At 34.3% G+C, this 18,012-nt stretch overlaps 1 protein-coding gene across 2 annotated transcripts in view; it reads right to left on the bottom strand.

Annotated features, from left to right (window-relative positions):
• Positions 1–3,753: 3,753 nt before the first annotated feature.
• The window catches only part of LOC148952328 (pro-neuregulin-2, membrane-bound isoform-like), a 188,018-nt gene continuing 173,759 nt past the window's right edge, over positions 3,754–18,012 (bottom strand). Inside the window, exon 6 of one of the 2 annotated variants that reach the window (XM_089088933.1) lies at positions 3,754–4,793. In XM_089088933.1, coding sequence (XP_088945059.1) covers positions 4,630–4,793 — 164 coding nt within the window. In that variant the 3' untranslated portion in view covers positions 3,754–4,629. The remainder of the gene's footprint in view (positions 4,794–18,012) is intronic. The other variant, XM_089088934.1, reaches the window with a different exon arrangement.

Raw genomic sequence — 18,012 nt, forward strand, 5'->3', positions numbered from 1 at the left:
TAACCAATATTAACTGTCAAGCCACGTCATGCATCAGTTCATTTTTTATAAATAGTATGCAATAACGGGGACAATTTCCAGTTCTTATTGTATTTTCCAACATTACCAATCATGACCAGAATTATCATTCCGAAATCTTGAAAAAATCCACAATATAGAACAAAGCTGATCCTAAAAGTTCCAGATAGAGATTTTGAACCTGAATAGGATTCAACATCACAAATTAACGAAGGAAACCTAAATATTAACTGTGCAATCTGGCGTAGGAATGCTAGGTGGTAACAGTGTCAATGAGGGAAATGCCAGTCGGTGATGCTTGTAGTTTGAATGATCTGTGATATAGTCTATTGTCAATCAGCAGAAAATACTATACTTATTGCACATTTCCATAGGAACTCAATATCTCATATAATAGCTTACTGTTGTAACTCCAGCATAAATTCGGGAAACAGGATGTTCTTTCATGTACTAATGTGATGATTTTTCTAAATTCAGTCTCATTTTGACTTCTGCCCTATTTTCGTGAAAAAATTAAGCTACTCCTATTTCCCAGAAGTCAGAAAGTGGCAAGATATTGGCTAGCTAATTTTGAAGTTTAAATTTTTATTTCTCATTCGACAACACTGCGGACCAAAATCAAAACGAATTCCCTTCGTAATACAACTACCAATTGTAGTTCAAAACTAAAGCCTACATAGAAAATAATAGTACACGTCATGTTTCATTAAGGAAAAAATCGAAAAGCACACTTTGTCATCTATTTTTTTTTCCAAATTTCGGCATTTTCAGGCCAGCAGAGTAGATAGCAAATTGTAGCGCATCAAATCCAAAATGTTGAAAATCTATATATTCGGTTTTGATTTTGGATATCTGGTGCAGACATTAAATAGTATAAAAAGTATAGGATGATCTACGCATGTAAGCACTTTATCTCTGATTTACTTGCAGTAGTTAAAAAGTGGAGCAGTAAAGAGCATATTTAACGTTCACTTTTATAGTCTAGAACACATATTTGAAAATGGTAGTTATCTATTTATTTATAATTGCTTCTCGATTAAAAATGGAGCACGGACCGTAGCTTATTAAAGTTGTTCCTAATTTCCTTTCGTAATCTTGGCAAAGGAGAAAGATATTAATAATAAGGATTTTTACGAATAACCTGCTATCAGTGCTGGGGTAAAAAGCTATAGTTGGCAAGAGAACAACATGGCATGTAGGCTAGGTCAATTGGGCCATGATGGCACAGAAGACAAAATGATACACAACCAATTATTTTCTTCTATCCCTTAAAGGTGTGTCTCAAGAAACACCCCTTTTGATTTTAAACCGTCGTGGAGTCTTCATTTCCATAGCGCTAATATTATATTTTTATTATTCGTTTGAGATTATTTTTATTAATCATAACCGTCAGAATTAAACAGTTTTATTAAAGAAAATGGTGGTAACCCTAAATGTATTGAAATGTCCCAATTTAGTTTATGCCGAAAAAACTGGTTTGATAGTATACACCACCGGCTGAGAGTCAACTTAAAAAAAAAACTCTAGCGAAAACTTCCTTTCACATGGGACAGGATTTGAAAATAATTACCATTTGCCAAAGAAGTATTTTTTGTTTGTCTTTACTTTGGAATACTATTCACGTCCTGTGATTTATGTTGTTTAACCAATCACCTGAGGGTACCAGTGTAAAATAAGAGGAAAAGTGTGGCAGTAAAGATGGCAAGCTTTCCTGGTTAAAAAGTCATGACATCTCATGATGGGGGATCCGATATTACAAAATTCATTCTTATGTCTTAATTTGCGAAAAGTGTAAAGTAAAAAAAATAGGGATATTAAATTTGCCGTGTTATAAAGCGTGCTTAAGTTCCATTGGTTTATTTGTCAAACGTCACATTCTTTCCAGCCAATCAGACTATTCCTGAAGAGATAGTCAGAAGGGAAGCCCAAATAACCCCAATTTTTTGCCCGTTGTTGTATTTTACCTGTTGTTACTTCATCAAATTTTGAGCAAGTAAAAAGAACACGAAACCCAATCGGTTCTTTTGTATGAAATCTTAAGTCAGTCAAAATAACGAAAAGCTTTCGAGTCACAACATTTTTACATGTCAACTCTCCGTTTTTCTGTGTTTAAACTTTATCAGACAAAGATAGCAGCAGTGGACATAAATTAATTTAAAATATAGCAACTGAGAACGGTGGGAATAACGGTTAAATAGTTTCAGTTAAACAAGTTAAAAAGTTTCTAGACTGTAAGAGGCATAGTTTCTGTTGCTACTTGTTGTTCCATCAGAAACATTTGTCATTGTGCTTGCGCAAGGGCGGGGTCAAGAAGATTGGTTTAGCTTGTGTGGTTTTAGATGTGTTTCAAAAATCTTCAATGGAGAGTATAGGACTTTTCACTACTGTACGTTACTTCTACTGTGAGTTTCCAACATAGCGTCAATGGTTCAACTTAAAGCTAGGTATATGAAATTTAATACTCATTATTTAATTATCTTCCTTAATTTACTATTGCTTTTAGTATTTTTTTTTTGTTACTTAATAATTACGATTCTACTTCATGAAGCCTTTGTTTATAAGGATTCGAAGTACTGAATAAATATTAAAACATAAAATTGTATTAGATTGTAAAATAGATATAGCATAATAAAGGCGTAGTTCAATGAAGATAACAGAAAAACAAGTTTAGTCTAAATAGCCTCAGGTTGTTCCTAGATACTACAAAAAGGTATAATGAAGTATATGAATAATAAATACTATAGCCTATACTCGTTGATTAACATACGCAAGATAAATTAAGTGTTTGTAATATTACACTAGCATTCTAAAACTGTACAATATTGTTCCATTAACATAGGAAATATAACATAGCTTGTTTGTGATAATCTTGAAACATCTCTTTAGGCGAAAAAATATATTAATTGTTCAAACTAAATAAAAAAAATCTCTTAATAAACATAATTCTGTTTTCATGAATGTGGTTAAACCTTACGCATCTCAAATTTGCTTGGCTTTCAAAATAAAGTTATATCCATGTTTTTTTTTTTTTTTTTTTTGCAAAGAGACCGTTGATTAAACTCATTTTGAAAATCTAAATGGTATTCATATATTACCACCCTTAAAATATATGAGAAGTTTAAATTTAGGTTTAGAATGAGAGCTTAGTCAAATAATCATAGAAACAAGAATCAAACTAGAAAACTTTCAGAGTTGTTCAGTTTAAAATTCAATATATATATATATATATATATATATATATATATATATATATATATATATATATATATATATATATATACATATATATATATATAAATATATATATATATGTATATATATATGTATATATATATATATATGTATATATCTATATTTATATATATAATAGTACAAAATAAAGTATTTATTTATATTTTAAAGATCGTTTAAGGACAAACTTTTTTTAACGTTTTTGAGCGTTGCGTGAGAGTTCATTGGGTTGCGCAAGTATTATAATACCAATAAGTTTAACTTTAAATGGGAAACAATAACAAAAAAGTAATATAACCATTTTGTAAGCATAAATTATGCATGAGCACCAAGGATTGAGTAATTTGAGTATATATATATATATATATATATATATATATATATATATATATATATATATATATATATATATATATATATATATATATATATATATATATATATATATATATATATATATATATATATATATATATATATATAAGCATTTAACAAAAAGAAAATTTGAACCAACTTCAGCTGTTCTTATTTTTTCATTTTGGTGATTTATTAGCCGTAATAATTGTGTCTATGGAAATGTAACGGCATTTATAAAGCTAATAAATTGATCATTTTTTATTCATATTTAAGAATTTCTATTGGCATATGTGTAGATTTTCATATTAGCTCATTGCAATCGAACCTAATTTAATAATCGTAAGCTAACAAACTTATATAATCATACTTAGTTTAGACATGAAAAAAAAAAAATAAGAAAAAAAAGAAACGGAGATTCTATACATAGAACTAATTCTTTGGCTGAATATCCGTGACTAGTAGCAGGTAAGACTGTAAATGCAGTGACGTAGCCAATGGGAATTGATCTAAGGGTTAAGGACCCCTCCAAACATAGGGTATTATGTATAAATATGTATTTTCTGATTATACATTTGTAATTTAAATATATTTCCCGCAGTTGGATCCCCCCTCCTTGACACTGTTTTGACCCATTAGAAATGGATCCTGACTACGCCGTTCGGTGAATTCTAGCAATTACGGAAAGTAGCCGGGAAGGTTTCAGTTAAAGTTCTATTTCTTGAACTAATTCAATAAACAGAATATTTCAATGGGATGAAACCTAATCTTCAACATCACTCCAATGCCAAAGTAAGATTATGCTTAAATAAGCATGACTTAACAGAGATTTATTAAACAGTTATTACTAAGCCTCGAAGCTCAACTTTGTTGAAGCGAAACATGTTGCACACTTTTTGCTCAGGAGAAGTAATTGTTGCGGCTTCGTTGCGTTTGTAAGTTTCAACGGAATGCTCACTATTAACCCCCTAATGCTTTTAACGTTATCATAAAACTAGTTTGTTGTGACTGGTAAGGTGGACGGCCTCAATCTGGACATCGATTGTCGAGCAGGTCAAGCAGAGCCATTTTAGTAAAAGTCGGGGCGACCGCACCAAGTGAGGTTAATACTGTCATTTTATCATCCGGTAGAAAAAGCGAATGTGCTGGTACATGGTGCTGAAGGCATCTTCTAGTAGAACATTTTCGTCCTTAAAATAAAAAGAGGCATATTGATAATTTGCACTGTTATTGACACACGCTGTTCCCAAAAGAATAAATTCACTGTTAGATTTCTTATAACTAAACGATATTTCTTCACTTACTAATTCACAAATTAAACTAAAAATATCGATTGGAATGCTAAATATATAATTTAAATTGTGACAAAAAAAATGTCATCGAAACCTACCAGAAGCAAAAATACAAGGAGGTTCAAAACCAATTTAGAGTTGTTCTCGATGATTCACGGACAAGTCTTGTTTTGTTCTCGTAAGAGATAAAAATAAGTATTCCGGTGGTGGTCATATAAAATCTTGAGGAAAGTCATTGTATTTTCTTCAATTTTTTCTGGTCATAGACATATAATGCTGATGAATGGCTAAGACAGTCTTATAAGCTGTCTTTGAAGCTCCTTGGTGCTTTTAAACATCCAGTGACACTCCCAACAATTATTTTTTCCTTCAATTTACTCTTAAGTTAGTAAAAGAACCAACGTACTCTTCCCTTGAAATTGAACCGCTGAAGGAATAGTGAGCAGCTACGTGTTTAAACATACTGCATGCTAAATATTATAATTGTAGGTACATCTGTTTGCCTGTCTAAGTCTGCATGTGCTTATGTCCAGGCCTATCAAAAATACGTCCGCATAATGGATATGTTTGCAATAGTGTCAATTGGGGGTGGGGGGGGGGTGTGATTCTCCCCCTTGAAGACCCCTCTATATTTTAAAGCAAATTTTTGGTACATTCAGTGAAAATGGCTTCTTTGTGGTATTTACCATGAAAAAAAAATTGAAAAAGAATAATAAAAAAAATCCCCCTTGCAGATTCTTTTTTTTATTTCCCCTCTACATTTCTGCGAATCAAGGCCACTATACATCTGTACAGTTCAACAAGCTTGTATGAAGCCTTAAGGCATGAGTTGAGAATAGAGTCAATAACATTAAACAAAGAGCCACTCTAGGAATTTCTTTATGATGATCTTCCACAACAAAATGAAATAGGTTAGGCGCCTTTAGCTCGATGCTACTTTTGTGAACTCGGTTAAATTCAATTTTCAATTCAAATTTTGCAGAATTTCGAGCCTTTTTTATCCAATACTATAGCTGAAAAATTAGGCCTTAGTTTTTATTGATCAGCGTAAATTAAAATGTTGCTAGGAATTAAACGTTTTTCGAAGTATGCCCCTTTTTCCAGAGCATACTACGAAATTTTTAAAGTTATAAATATTATACAATATCAAACAATAAGTTCAGAAGTATTAATATTAAAATCAGTCCTTTGGAATGCGAGGATACAGCTTACGACCATTTTCTGTAACGAACGTCACAATCCTATGAGTCTCCTACAGAATTGACCGACAGAACATAGTAAATAATTGCAACAATTGTTGGTGTCCACATTTGTCTTTGTTACTACAATAGCTATCTTGAATTTCTTTATAAACTAAGTTGTATATGTAAAAATCATCTTTTACTGATAATTGAAAATCTAGCTTATGAAAAAACAAAACTATATGCACATTTCACAACAGACATGTAGCGTAGAAATAGCATCTATTTCAAAACCTAAAAAGTGCTGATTTGTGTATTACACCTACGTAAAATATTCAAGCAAGTCAGAAGTGAAACGCCCGTTTTTGATTCCCTGGCATGCCTTAGTGAAACGTTTAATAAGAAAAAAAGAAAAGACTTTGTATTCTTCTATCAAATGACCTTTTGAAAGAATGAAGCAACCAGTCACAGCCGTTTCGAGAAATGATGAACTCATTCATTCAACTTAATACAAATATAAACAAACACTCAAAAATAGTTCCTAGCATAAATGAATGCCAGTTTAATCAAGATAGATCAAAAGCCAAAAACAGAAAGGATATTGATGCAAAAAAGAAAGCCAAATAATTATTTCAATTAGTTAGGGTCCCTGCTTCGCCACTCTTGAGAAAAATTTATTGATAACTATTAGATACATATAGTAATGACTAAGTAATTTTCCGGAAAAATTTACGAGGCACGTAATGCCGCTAGTTTCGGGCGTTGTTTTTAAGATAGTTGAAACTATTATTAAAAGAGTTGAATATAAAAATCAAGGGATGTCTGGAGTTTAATGGACACGTACGGATTAGTAATTTGTCGATATAGACTTATAAGAACAAAAATTGTTTCGATATTGGGTGATAGAAATCAGGAATAGTAATATGCGCCCCGCCCCAACACCCACGATTGCAGTTGAAGGTAAGGGGTTTACAAAATTCCATAAAAAATAAAAAACAAACTATTTTTAACTCTAAATATACCGAAACGGTAATCGTATTTCCTTTTAAATTAATTTTTTGATAGGCTGGTAATTGCTCCATAACTGCGGTTACAACATGCGAACTTTCAGCCACCAAAGTCGGGGGAGGGGATTTCGGTTCCCTGCCCATCTCCTAAAATGTTTTTTTTTACATTTTTTTTATTATTTTGTAAAATTCCTTATAAAACTAATATGCTTTTTCTGGGTTTTGCTGAGTTTGAGTTTGACTTCCTCTAAATTTGCAATCTCCCCCTCCAAAAAACATTGTGATGCCATGTGCCGATTCAATACATGTGCAAATTTTAGGTAAAGTTCATATTACAAGATAATCATTTTAAAGTAAAAGAAGAAGAGAGAGCCTCTGACTGAAATCTTTTATTTTATGATAATCAGTAAATTTACCACTAAACTAAAATGATATGGCAAGAAAAGGTAAAGACATCTAAAAAGAAAAGCTAAAATAATTTTCTTCTAATTTTGAGGCTCATGAAAGGGAGGTTGTTGGGAACCTCATAATTTTTATTAAGTTAAAAGCCTCCAAAGTGACATAACAGCGTTTTCTTTTTATAACCTTGCATACACGTAAGGTGAGACAATATTTATTTCCAAAAGGGCGCCACAAGCGCTAATGGAGCCAAATTCGCCACATATGGCAAGTAAAGAAAAGGAAAAAGTCCAGTGCGTGTTTCCCGAAAAGTTTATTTTGATGGTTCCTGCCATATTTTTCAATATTTTTCTTATAACTAACTTTGTTTGTGGGTTGTAAGAACTTGGCATATTTCATACTTATTTGCATTGTATCAAATTCGTTAAACAGTTTCAAGTCCTTAGCGTTTATGTTGCTATGTGTGTTTAACCGCATTTTTACACAAACACATTTTTACGTCTGAAAATTAAATTAATACCATCTATCTCACAGGCTTTTAATGTAATTTGTATTTATAACCTATATAAAAGGGCTGAAATATTCTTTTTTTTCTTCTCCAGAAAAGTTTAAATGCGAGTTTTATATTTGATGACCACGGTTTGTCGTTTCTTGTTCTATCTTCTCTGATTGCAGACAGCCGTGATTCACGTATTTTCCCATTTTATCATGAACACCGATGCAACACAGATAGATGTTGAGAAATGCGATCACAAAAAGTGTTAATTCCCATGTCGACACCAACATCGGAGAATAAATTTCAGTATTGTTTATTTGTCTTTTCTTCCATTTATCTTCTTGCATTCGGCAAATGCGTCTGCGAATGTTTCCACCTTTGCCGGTTGTATTGTAATTTTTTGTAAAACACATGGCCGCTCTGCATTTATTTTTTTACTGTTGTTTATCTGTCTTCAGTGACTCTTATCTTCTGGCTCTCTTAGCACTGTGGAGGCTTACGGCTGCTTTGTTTATTTTCATTTACCTTTAATTTAAATCCTTGATTTCCAGGAAATTGTGAAACCTATTCTAAACTTGAGAAGAAAAAAAATTGAACACCAAAATAGTCTAAGCAGCCTCCATGACTAAGGAATAAAAATTTTTGTTAGTTTTTAAAGACTGCTTCCTACTAGCTATGGGAAAGGTCATGGTTCCCTGTTAACACAAAGATGTCTATGGCATATGTTAATTGACAGCACACATCTTGCAGTTGAAAGTCAGTTGAGGTAATTACCATAAAAAAAAAACAATGAACAGAGGCCAGATTTTTGCTAGTTTGTTGTATCCTGAAAATTCCATAAATATATAGTGGGACTCCAGGTTAGCGGCGAAACCTGACCGAGAAACATTTAAAAATCTGGCATCTATTCTTTTTTTTCTATCGCAATGGTAATTATACTCCTCCAAAACCCAAAATGTATATGAAGGGAATATTACTATCCCAATAAATAATAACGCAAGTTCCGACAGAAAAACTGTTTCTAAAATTTGCCCTGTCGTCTCGGAAAAAATTCCTGCGGTTGCCTGTTCATGAGCACGCACAGAAACTTCCCTACATATTTGTCCAAGTACCTTCGATTATCCGATTTAATCAAAGCCCTATTCTTCAAATTATTATTGCGAAAGACAGACACATGAATTCTGCAAGAAAAAATGATTATTTTTATATCCCTTATAAGAAAAGATGAATAGTCAATAGGTTTTGATCTTTTAATGAAAGTTTTCCCCACAATTGGGTACAGTTTGGGAATCTTTTTTTTCTGTTTCCCCTACTTTTGTTATTTGAATTTTCGATCCTGTTGGGCTCCCCAAACAGTCAAAAGTTTCTTTAAAAGTTAAACAACATACCCTATTCTGAATATCCAGGCACCAGGAAGTAGGCTAAATCAGTTACAAGAACCACACACACACGTGTACTCAGACATACAGGGGGACGTCCTTGTCTGCGAATTAAATAAAAAAACAAGTTTTTTAAACTGAAAGTAAGGAGCGACATTAAAACTTAAAACGAACAGAAATTATTCCGTATATGAAAGGGACTGTCCCCTCCTCAACGCCTCGCTCTTTACGCTAAATTTTTTATTGTTTTAAAAAATAAAGTTGTGAGATAGAGTCAAACTTTAGCGTAAAGAGCGAGGCGTTGAGGAGGGGACAGTCCCTTTCATATACGGAATAATTTCTGTTCGTTTTAAGTTTTAATGTCGCTCCTTACTTTCAGTTTGAAAAACTTGTTTTTTTTATTATTTAATTTTTGAACGTTTTGAATAAATGCAGGTTTTGATCTTGGCTCACCGTACATGAATAATTAAAACAAAATTTTCATATTAATTTACTTTTATTTAGTTAAATGGCTTTCTCGAAACTTGTTTAATTTTATTTACGAACGTTTTTATTAGTAATAAATATACGTAACTTACGAATTAACTTACGTAACGAACTTCTAAGTAGAAGGGCCTTATTGACTACAGAACGAACACCCTGCTGCCATCTACAATTTAGTTTAATGCTGACGGGACATAATTTATTCAAGGATTATCGATCGAGTCTAATGTGGGTGTGTCAAGGTCAATCGATCTGTTGTTGTATGGCCACGTGCGAATGACATGAGGGGTGATTTACATAATCGATGGGGGAATTATTGATTCACGAGCGTGGGGAATTATGAAACAATATGGTCGTAGAGTCCCTAGGGAGAAAGATTACGTAATCGCTCAATGACCTCTTTTTCCAAGATCGATTTATTTGATGTTTCTATGTGTAATAACTCGAGGGGCGAAGGTTGCACATGCGCATGGAAGTCGAACGGGAACAATGTTATTGATCTAGGACTCGAGGGGGACGTGAATGTCCGAGAACTTGATTGCGTAATCGATTGGGAACTTTATTGATCCGATAACGGGAAACAGTTAGATCACGTGTGTCCTTCTCAGTTAATCATTGAGACGGATAAATCCTCCTTCTCAGCCAATCAGAGACGTGCTTACATATTATCGGTGGGGGGCCTATAAGGACCGGGTTTTTTGCTAGAGGTTTCTTATTATGTGAATATAATTCAAAGGAGTGAGAAGAAGAAGAACAGTTTGACTTTACTCATTTGGATATATATTTGTGTGTGTTGACGATGGCGATGAGTGGAATGTTTACCCTATTAGAAGTTGATAGTGGAGTTGATGATAATAGTACAAGAGCACCAAACATTGCGGTGGAAATCACGAAAGGATCACGGCTTTGTCTGGAATGGGATGCAGTATATGCAAGATATGTGATATCCTTGAGCAAATTTAAAATGGAGGATCAATTATGTTTCGCCGCTAAAGTTGATATAGCACACATGAATAGAATTCAATGTGCTTTAAGTGCATTGGTGAAACATATTGAAGACAATAAACAGTATCGATGATTGTACATGCTATGTATTATTCATGTTGTTGTTGTTGATGTAATTATTCAGTAAAATTATTTCGAAATCAAAATTGTTATCTTTCTTTTCTGGTTAGGGCTAACGAATCAGGGTCAGTCTAGAGTTAGCATTTGGAGTGAAAGGACTAAAAAATGAATAAATTTGAGAAAGATAGACTTAGATCAAATCTAGTGTTTATGGAAAAGCATTTGATTTTGGATGATGATTTTCTCGAGTTATCTCTTAAACGCAGGATATTCTCTTGTCGAGGAACACTTGACTATATAATGAGGAGTGATTCTCCCCCATTGGACTATTGTATGAAACTTTTAAACTGTGATTCAAATGCTTATAGTCAATTTGTTGATATATTAATTGGAACAAAGCAGAATCATATTGTGGATATACTTTTGAAAACATTGCCAATGGATTCAATGTAGATGGCTCCCCCATCATTCGAAAGAGGTAACGTCACAGAGCTACTCCTCTCTCCCACCATTTCCCTCACATTGAATTGATCGAGCAAAGACGATCAGTTTCGTTTTAGCTGTGAGTGAGTTGACATCGGAAACCTACAAATGTTCTATATATGTCCATTGTGCATGTACACTCGCGGCAGTTGGAATCAATGTGAGAATTGTAAAATTATAGATGACGATAGTGAAAAGTGTAAAGTATGTAATCCTTGTAAAGTACATAGAGGCTATTCAGTACAAATTAAAGGATGTAATTCATGTCTTGAAGAGGTGTGTGATTCCCACCCTAGAGAGCACCTTTGCTCCAATTGTCATACTGATAAATGTGATCAGTGGGAGAATACTTACCCCGCTATGATTGGAAAGAATCCCCAACGTGATTTTAGTTTATTTCTCCGAGATTGGTCTCGTCGTGGATTTAAATTATTCTGGGAAGAGGAATCTGGTCTACGATTCAACTGTTGGAATAAAAAGACAATCTGGTTTCTACGTCATCGTTGTGATGACACTGCCTACTATGACTATAAACCAAGCGATTTTTATTTGGCAGTGACAGAATGTGATTCACCACTTGAAAACACTGTTTGTGATAGTGCTTCAAATAGACAGATTGAAACTCGTGTATTTAATAATATGAATGCAAATAGTATCATTGACTATAAAAAGAGATATGATAAGAGTGAAGCTACATTGTACTGTAGAAAATGTGACCCTGACTTTTCCGTCAATCAAGATAAATATACAACGAATCCATATGATTTACCAGCATTAGTGATTCACGACAGTTATCTATACATAAAAGAAGAAGAAATATAAAAGTGAAGATATAAAGATATTGTTGTATATATACATTTATTAATAAGCAAATTCACAAACATTTTTTAAGCACCTTACTCTAAGGGCACTGAAATCAATACTGTATAAGTCTGAGAGGATATTTTCCACTAGAAAGTCATTCAGACGTGGATTGTCACTATAGATGTGGAGAGACTGCTTGTAAGTATATTCGTGACACCTGAACACACAATATAGTAGAGCATGAAAGCCGCAGCTTTTAGTCGTTAGATCATGCACCCTATTTCGATTTTGAATAATAGTTTCCACTCTGCTCTCAGTATAGTTTTGGATGTGAGGTGTGTAGAATGTCTAGGATAGACAAAGATGATCAAAAAATTAGATAGTCTTCATTGTTTGATAGATTCACAGCTAATGAACCGTCAGCAAAGTTGACGGACTGCTATTAACAATAATCAAGGTCTTGCTCGCACTTTGAATTTTTCCAAGATAGTCTGAGTGTAGAAAATATGATTTTTACTGGAACATGTAGGGGTCCAAATTAAATACATTGATTATTTGACTAGTGTTCATGGCCCCATGTATAGTAGAACACTACCTTCGGGAGTGATTTCCCAATAGGTTTCATATTGGTTTAGTGAGATTAGGGCAATACTCTCCGCCAATGGGTCGGCTAATGTACACTCTAAACGAAAACTCCCCGTACGTACTATACTCAGATCCTGCGTGCCAGACAAATCAAGTACAATGAGACCATCTGTTTTAGCAAACATATCTTCTGTTATACCATTTTCGAATAGTTGCGAATCATGATCTAGAGTTTGAATGGTCAACTCGTACACTGTTCTATAGGATTTATCAAAAAAATAGATTGTAGAGTGGGATGCCGTTTACTTTGCACACAAGACATGAAAGTCCAAACATTTCGACGTTATGTGGACCTTCTGTCATTGATCCTAGTCCATTGGCACTTTTTAAACAGGCCAATGCCAATGTCGACGGGCTTTCGCCCTTGAGAAAGGATGAATCGGTGAAGGTGCGTGACCCCACGTCAATATGACGTTGATTGGTGATTGTATGAGGACCAAGCAGTTTAATCTTGTTGCCATTGGCTCTCAGTTTTTTCACGGCCAAAGCAAAAGAACTCATAACCTGCTGTTTAAGTACATGCAGTATTGCTGAGGTGAGGGTGAGACTTACATCAGGATTACCAGCAAGCTCCTTTCTCAATATGCAATTGGAGGGTGGAAGTGTCAATTTTATATCCACTTTAACATGGGGCGGTAGCCCGTGGGGTATATTAAATATTTCATGACATATTTTTCCGACTAGATGTACTTCACTAGTTGTAGTATTTTTATGTGCATCTGTACAATCAGTATTAGTAATATATTCATATCCAGTGGAGGCGCCTCTCAAGTCCTTGTATGACTTGGGTGTCATCAGCTTGAATTACATAGAGCTTGTATAGTTGGAGAGATTGTTGCTTGTGCTCACCAGAGTGCCGTTGATATAGACGCTGATTTGACGAAAAAAATTATGTAATATACATTTTTCATAGGATATCCTATTAGCCCAAATCTGCATTGAATTATCAGTTTTTAGAACTTTAATTTGTAAATCTATAGATGTGGACGACAAGTTCATAAAGTAGTCTTCATTAGAATAAATTTGAAATTGTACATTATCTGAGAGGGGGTGTTGCTGATAAAATTGTTCATAGTATCAATGCTTGACACTCACATCAATATTTTTGGCATTGAATAGATTCAATGAGGCGGTGTTTGAAGGTTGTGAATACCTATGCGGTAGGTCGTAAAGCTTAGGAGAAGAAATCTTGTTTCGATCTAACAATTTTCTTCTTCCTGGGACTTCTGGTTACACTACGTGTCGGCTTTTCCTTCCTTTCTTTGACAAGAGGGATGTCTTACGTTTCCGTCCTGAAAGGAGACTGATAAGGGATGCGTTGTTTTGCCAGCGTTTTAAAACTTTACGATCCTGTTTTAATCCCTCGCCAAGGGTTTACGCACTGGACCTAATATTTTCCAAAGCAATTTTATTTAAATTTTTGCCATAGCCCCAATCGTCTAGTGTAGAGGATGCAAAATCTGTCGCGGCCGGTACAAGATATTTTCTAGCCAGTGGTAGTGAAGAGCAAAACAGCTTAGAAAACCAACTGCCAAGACTGTAGCCAGATATTGACGAGCGATCCTTGTAATAGTACATTCCATTGCCCTGTTGTCTTGGGCCAAGAGTATTAACATATCAGTCAATATCAGGACACGTGAATACCACTTTTTTATTAGACATCTTGCAGTTGAACGAGGGGTAGAAAATGACATGTAATCACAGCCAAACCTTTTGAAATTGCTAGTGGATCACCCAATTCGGTTCTTAGTGTTAACTGACAGAGTTCCAAATAGGACGTGTTTACGGGAATATACTGGAGATGCTTTATATTGTAGTGATGAATATGTTCTTGATTGGTTTTTCGTTCGAGAACTCGTAGGAGGGGAACATTTGAGTTACCAACCCGAGAAGTTTCAACAAAAGAATCATAGAAAAATATACAAGTGTATGTGGAAAAGGCTGACGGGTAGTCAGCGAAAATGAAATTAGAGTTTCCCGCACTTTTACCATTGAGTATATTGAGTTTAAAGCCAAGAACATCCTTTAGAGTATAATTGAGAATAACATTGTCGCTGGCAATAGGTGAACTAATGTAGATCTTGTACTCCTCCTTCGAACATTTGAAATGAAAAGCTCCCTTTTTATGAGCGGAAATTGGTTTATTGATAGTACGACATAAATCATTCATACAGGTGAGCTCCTCGTAGGGTAATTCAATATATGTATAATAATTCCAATTGATTTTTTTAATTTGTTCTTGATCACCTGTTGGTGGCGGCCAATCATAGGGTCTAATTTTATTTCATATTTAAGATTCTTTCTTAGGATTTCATATGTATTTTTAAGAATACAGTCGAAAAGAGTCACTTCATACTGTTCGTCATTGAATTTGATGGTGGGGGAGAGTTTCGTTCAAAAATCACTTGTTCTATTCAGATCATTGTAGAGAGGATCAGAAACATTGGACATAAAAGTCACATAGAAATCATTGGGCATTGTCAATATCTTCAGCACTGACCCAAGAATTAAAATCTGAGTTGTATCCTAGCCAGCGAACAAGCAACTGTTTCTTGCTCCTATGAGAACGTCTCTTTAATATCTTTTCAATTTGATAACTTTCACTAGTGTTTCTAACTTTTTGCAGTTCATATTCATAAAAACCACCGAAAATCTCATCATCCTTGGTGTCTCGCAGTCGTTAAGATATGGTTATGGTGTACAGGGTTTTAGACACTTTAAAAAGCTAAGTTCTACACAAATAAGTCCCCTTTTCGAAATTATTGGAGGTTATATTAATTAAAACAGTATCACCAACATTGAATTTTTTATTCTTCTTTTTCTCTTGGTCAAACATTGAGTCTTGACTTAGAAAAGCATAAAATTTATTTTCATTGTAGTGAACAGCCGGTGTGGTGGATTTAGACAGAGATCGAGGGGGTCGATGATTATATATCTGCATGATTTTATCTAAATCAGGAATATAAGCATATGTATTTTTAAATGTGAAATATATTGAAATTAATATACGAATAGTTCTTATTAATAATTAAGCCACTGCAGCCTTTATTTAGCTGTGACTAAGATAAAGTGGTATATTAAATTTCAAAAGAATCTTTTGCACTTGAGGATTAACAAATTCAATGCTAGGAACCGATTGAATTTTTATATATGAATCGTGTTAGAGAAGACTTTAAATGCACTTTGCACCTTCGACACCTCTTTTGACAGCAGTGGACTGGCATGTGCATAGCGACTACAGACACCGAGCGCCACTCGAATATCTTTGTAGGGGACATTGTAACGTCGTTGTAGTGTGTCCAGAGTTAATATATCCAATTGCATTATATCCACAGGGACAAAGTCGTTAGTTTGTCGATATTTTTTACTGTGAAGCCTGTGATTACGATGTAGTGCGTAACTCGGCTCACGTTCTAGAGACTCTTTTACATTTTTCAATGTGATGGTGGTGGTGCTTGGCACAGCTTTGGGAAGAATTTTGGGAGGCCTTAAACTCCCCAACTCCCCAATATTTTAAAAAACGCCTTACAAAACTTCAGCCCGTTTGAGTGTAAACATGTAGTGTAATTTCAACTCCCTTTTCGAACACTGACGGGTGAATCAATTTGTCTCCAGTTTTGAATAGCAACCAAAAGTGTTATAAATTCATTACTGTTACTGATAGTATCTTCAAATTCTTCTTCTTTTTTAAATGATGTTTGTGTTGTTGGAGGACTATATTCTCTTAGTTTCTCTAGAATTTGATTATTGACAATAAGACTTTTGGGGAAGTTTATTGCAAATATAAAGGTGTAGAGATTATTTTCAAAGGATCAAAGTCCTTTAAGATTAGTCACCATAACAAAAATTAAATCAACTAGAATATAACTTTTCCTCTGTATTATAATTTGTTTCCATGTGCTCTCGAATTGAACTTGATGTACACCACCAGTTTCCATCACTAGATAGGAGAATACTTTTTTAATCTGTTCTCGGTAGGTGAGTTTCACTAGGTTTCCAATTTTCAATACTTTCGAATTCAAGTCCCTCTCATTTGGTACTGCTGCAGAATCTTGAGGAGATGTTTCAGGTGGAGATGGATCGACGACGAGGGCAGGTCTCTCACGAGCAGGTGTATGTTTTTCCACACGTCGCAATGCATCTTGAAGTAAAAGCAGTTTTTTGTCGTCGGCAATATTCTCATCATTAATGAATTTACTTAGATTGTCTTCAAAATGTTCGATGGGTGAGATAACAAGTTTAAATGGTTTCAATTTATAGTGTTTTGCCATTCTTTCACTATAGAAAACTGTTTAAAAGTCCTGCAATTATCGGTAGTAAAAGTGTGAAAAAGCTACCGCCCGCCTGAAGGAGCCGTTTTCTTTTAAAATTTTCCCCTTGTTTTTACAAGCCAAGGCGCGTACAGTGGAACGATGTTGCTTTGTCTGTTGTCTAACACCATCTGGCAGTTGAAAATTGCTCTCAGTTAAATTTAAACAAAAGTTCTGATATTAGATGAATGAAATCATTGTCAACACCGTTTTTGAGTGTATCCTTCCTTAGCAACGGTTTTGAAGTACTTGAAATAGAAAACAAATGCTGTTGTTCGTGTAATTTCTTCAGTGTCATAATGTCGACTGTTAGTCTTTTCTACTGTTCACCGGAAGATATACTGTAATTTAAGTGTTGAAAATGTCTGTGACTAAACGTAGATCCTCGGGCGTGTTCTGATTAAGATCAATCAAAATGTAACCGTATGGCTTGATAGTCACTGGAGTGTAGGAGTAAACCCTACTTTTTGGGGTACGAGTTTTTAACGGATTATGGATATTTTGGCGCTCGATCTAAACCCTCACGACTCGATAGATAATATAAACAGTGCAATTCAATGCAATGGTTCGCATACATTTGCTCTGATGAAACAGATTGTGTAGAACTCTGGTAACGGAAATGTGTTCATGATGGGAGCGACTGGTGACCAGTTGTAGCATTTCCTGTGAGAACTGTTCAATGGATTCAGCCAAATCATCAATACCCAAACAAGTGTTCGATTCAATACTATTGAAAACATCAAGTCCTCGTATTAATTGTAGTGCTCTGGTTGTTGCAAGTTTTTTTATTATATCATAGGACTTGCCAAATACTATAGCAATAGTTGATTTTTTTCGGATTCGCCAAAAAATTTTTATCGCAATT

Source organism: Artemia sp. Qi Xiang Cuo, chromosome 5 (genome assembly GCF_049724085.1).
Source record: "Artemia sp. Qi Xiang Cuo chromosome 5, ASM4972408v1, whole genome shotgun sequence".
Taxonomy (NCBI): Eukaryota; Metazoa; Arthropoda; class Branchiopoda; order Anostraca; family Artemiidae; genus Artemia; species Artemia sp. Qi Xiang Cuo.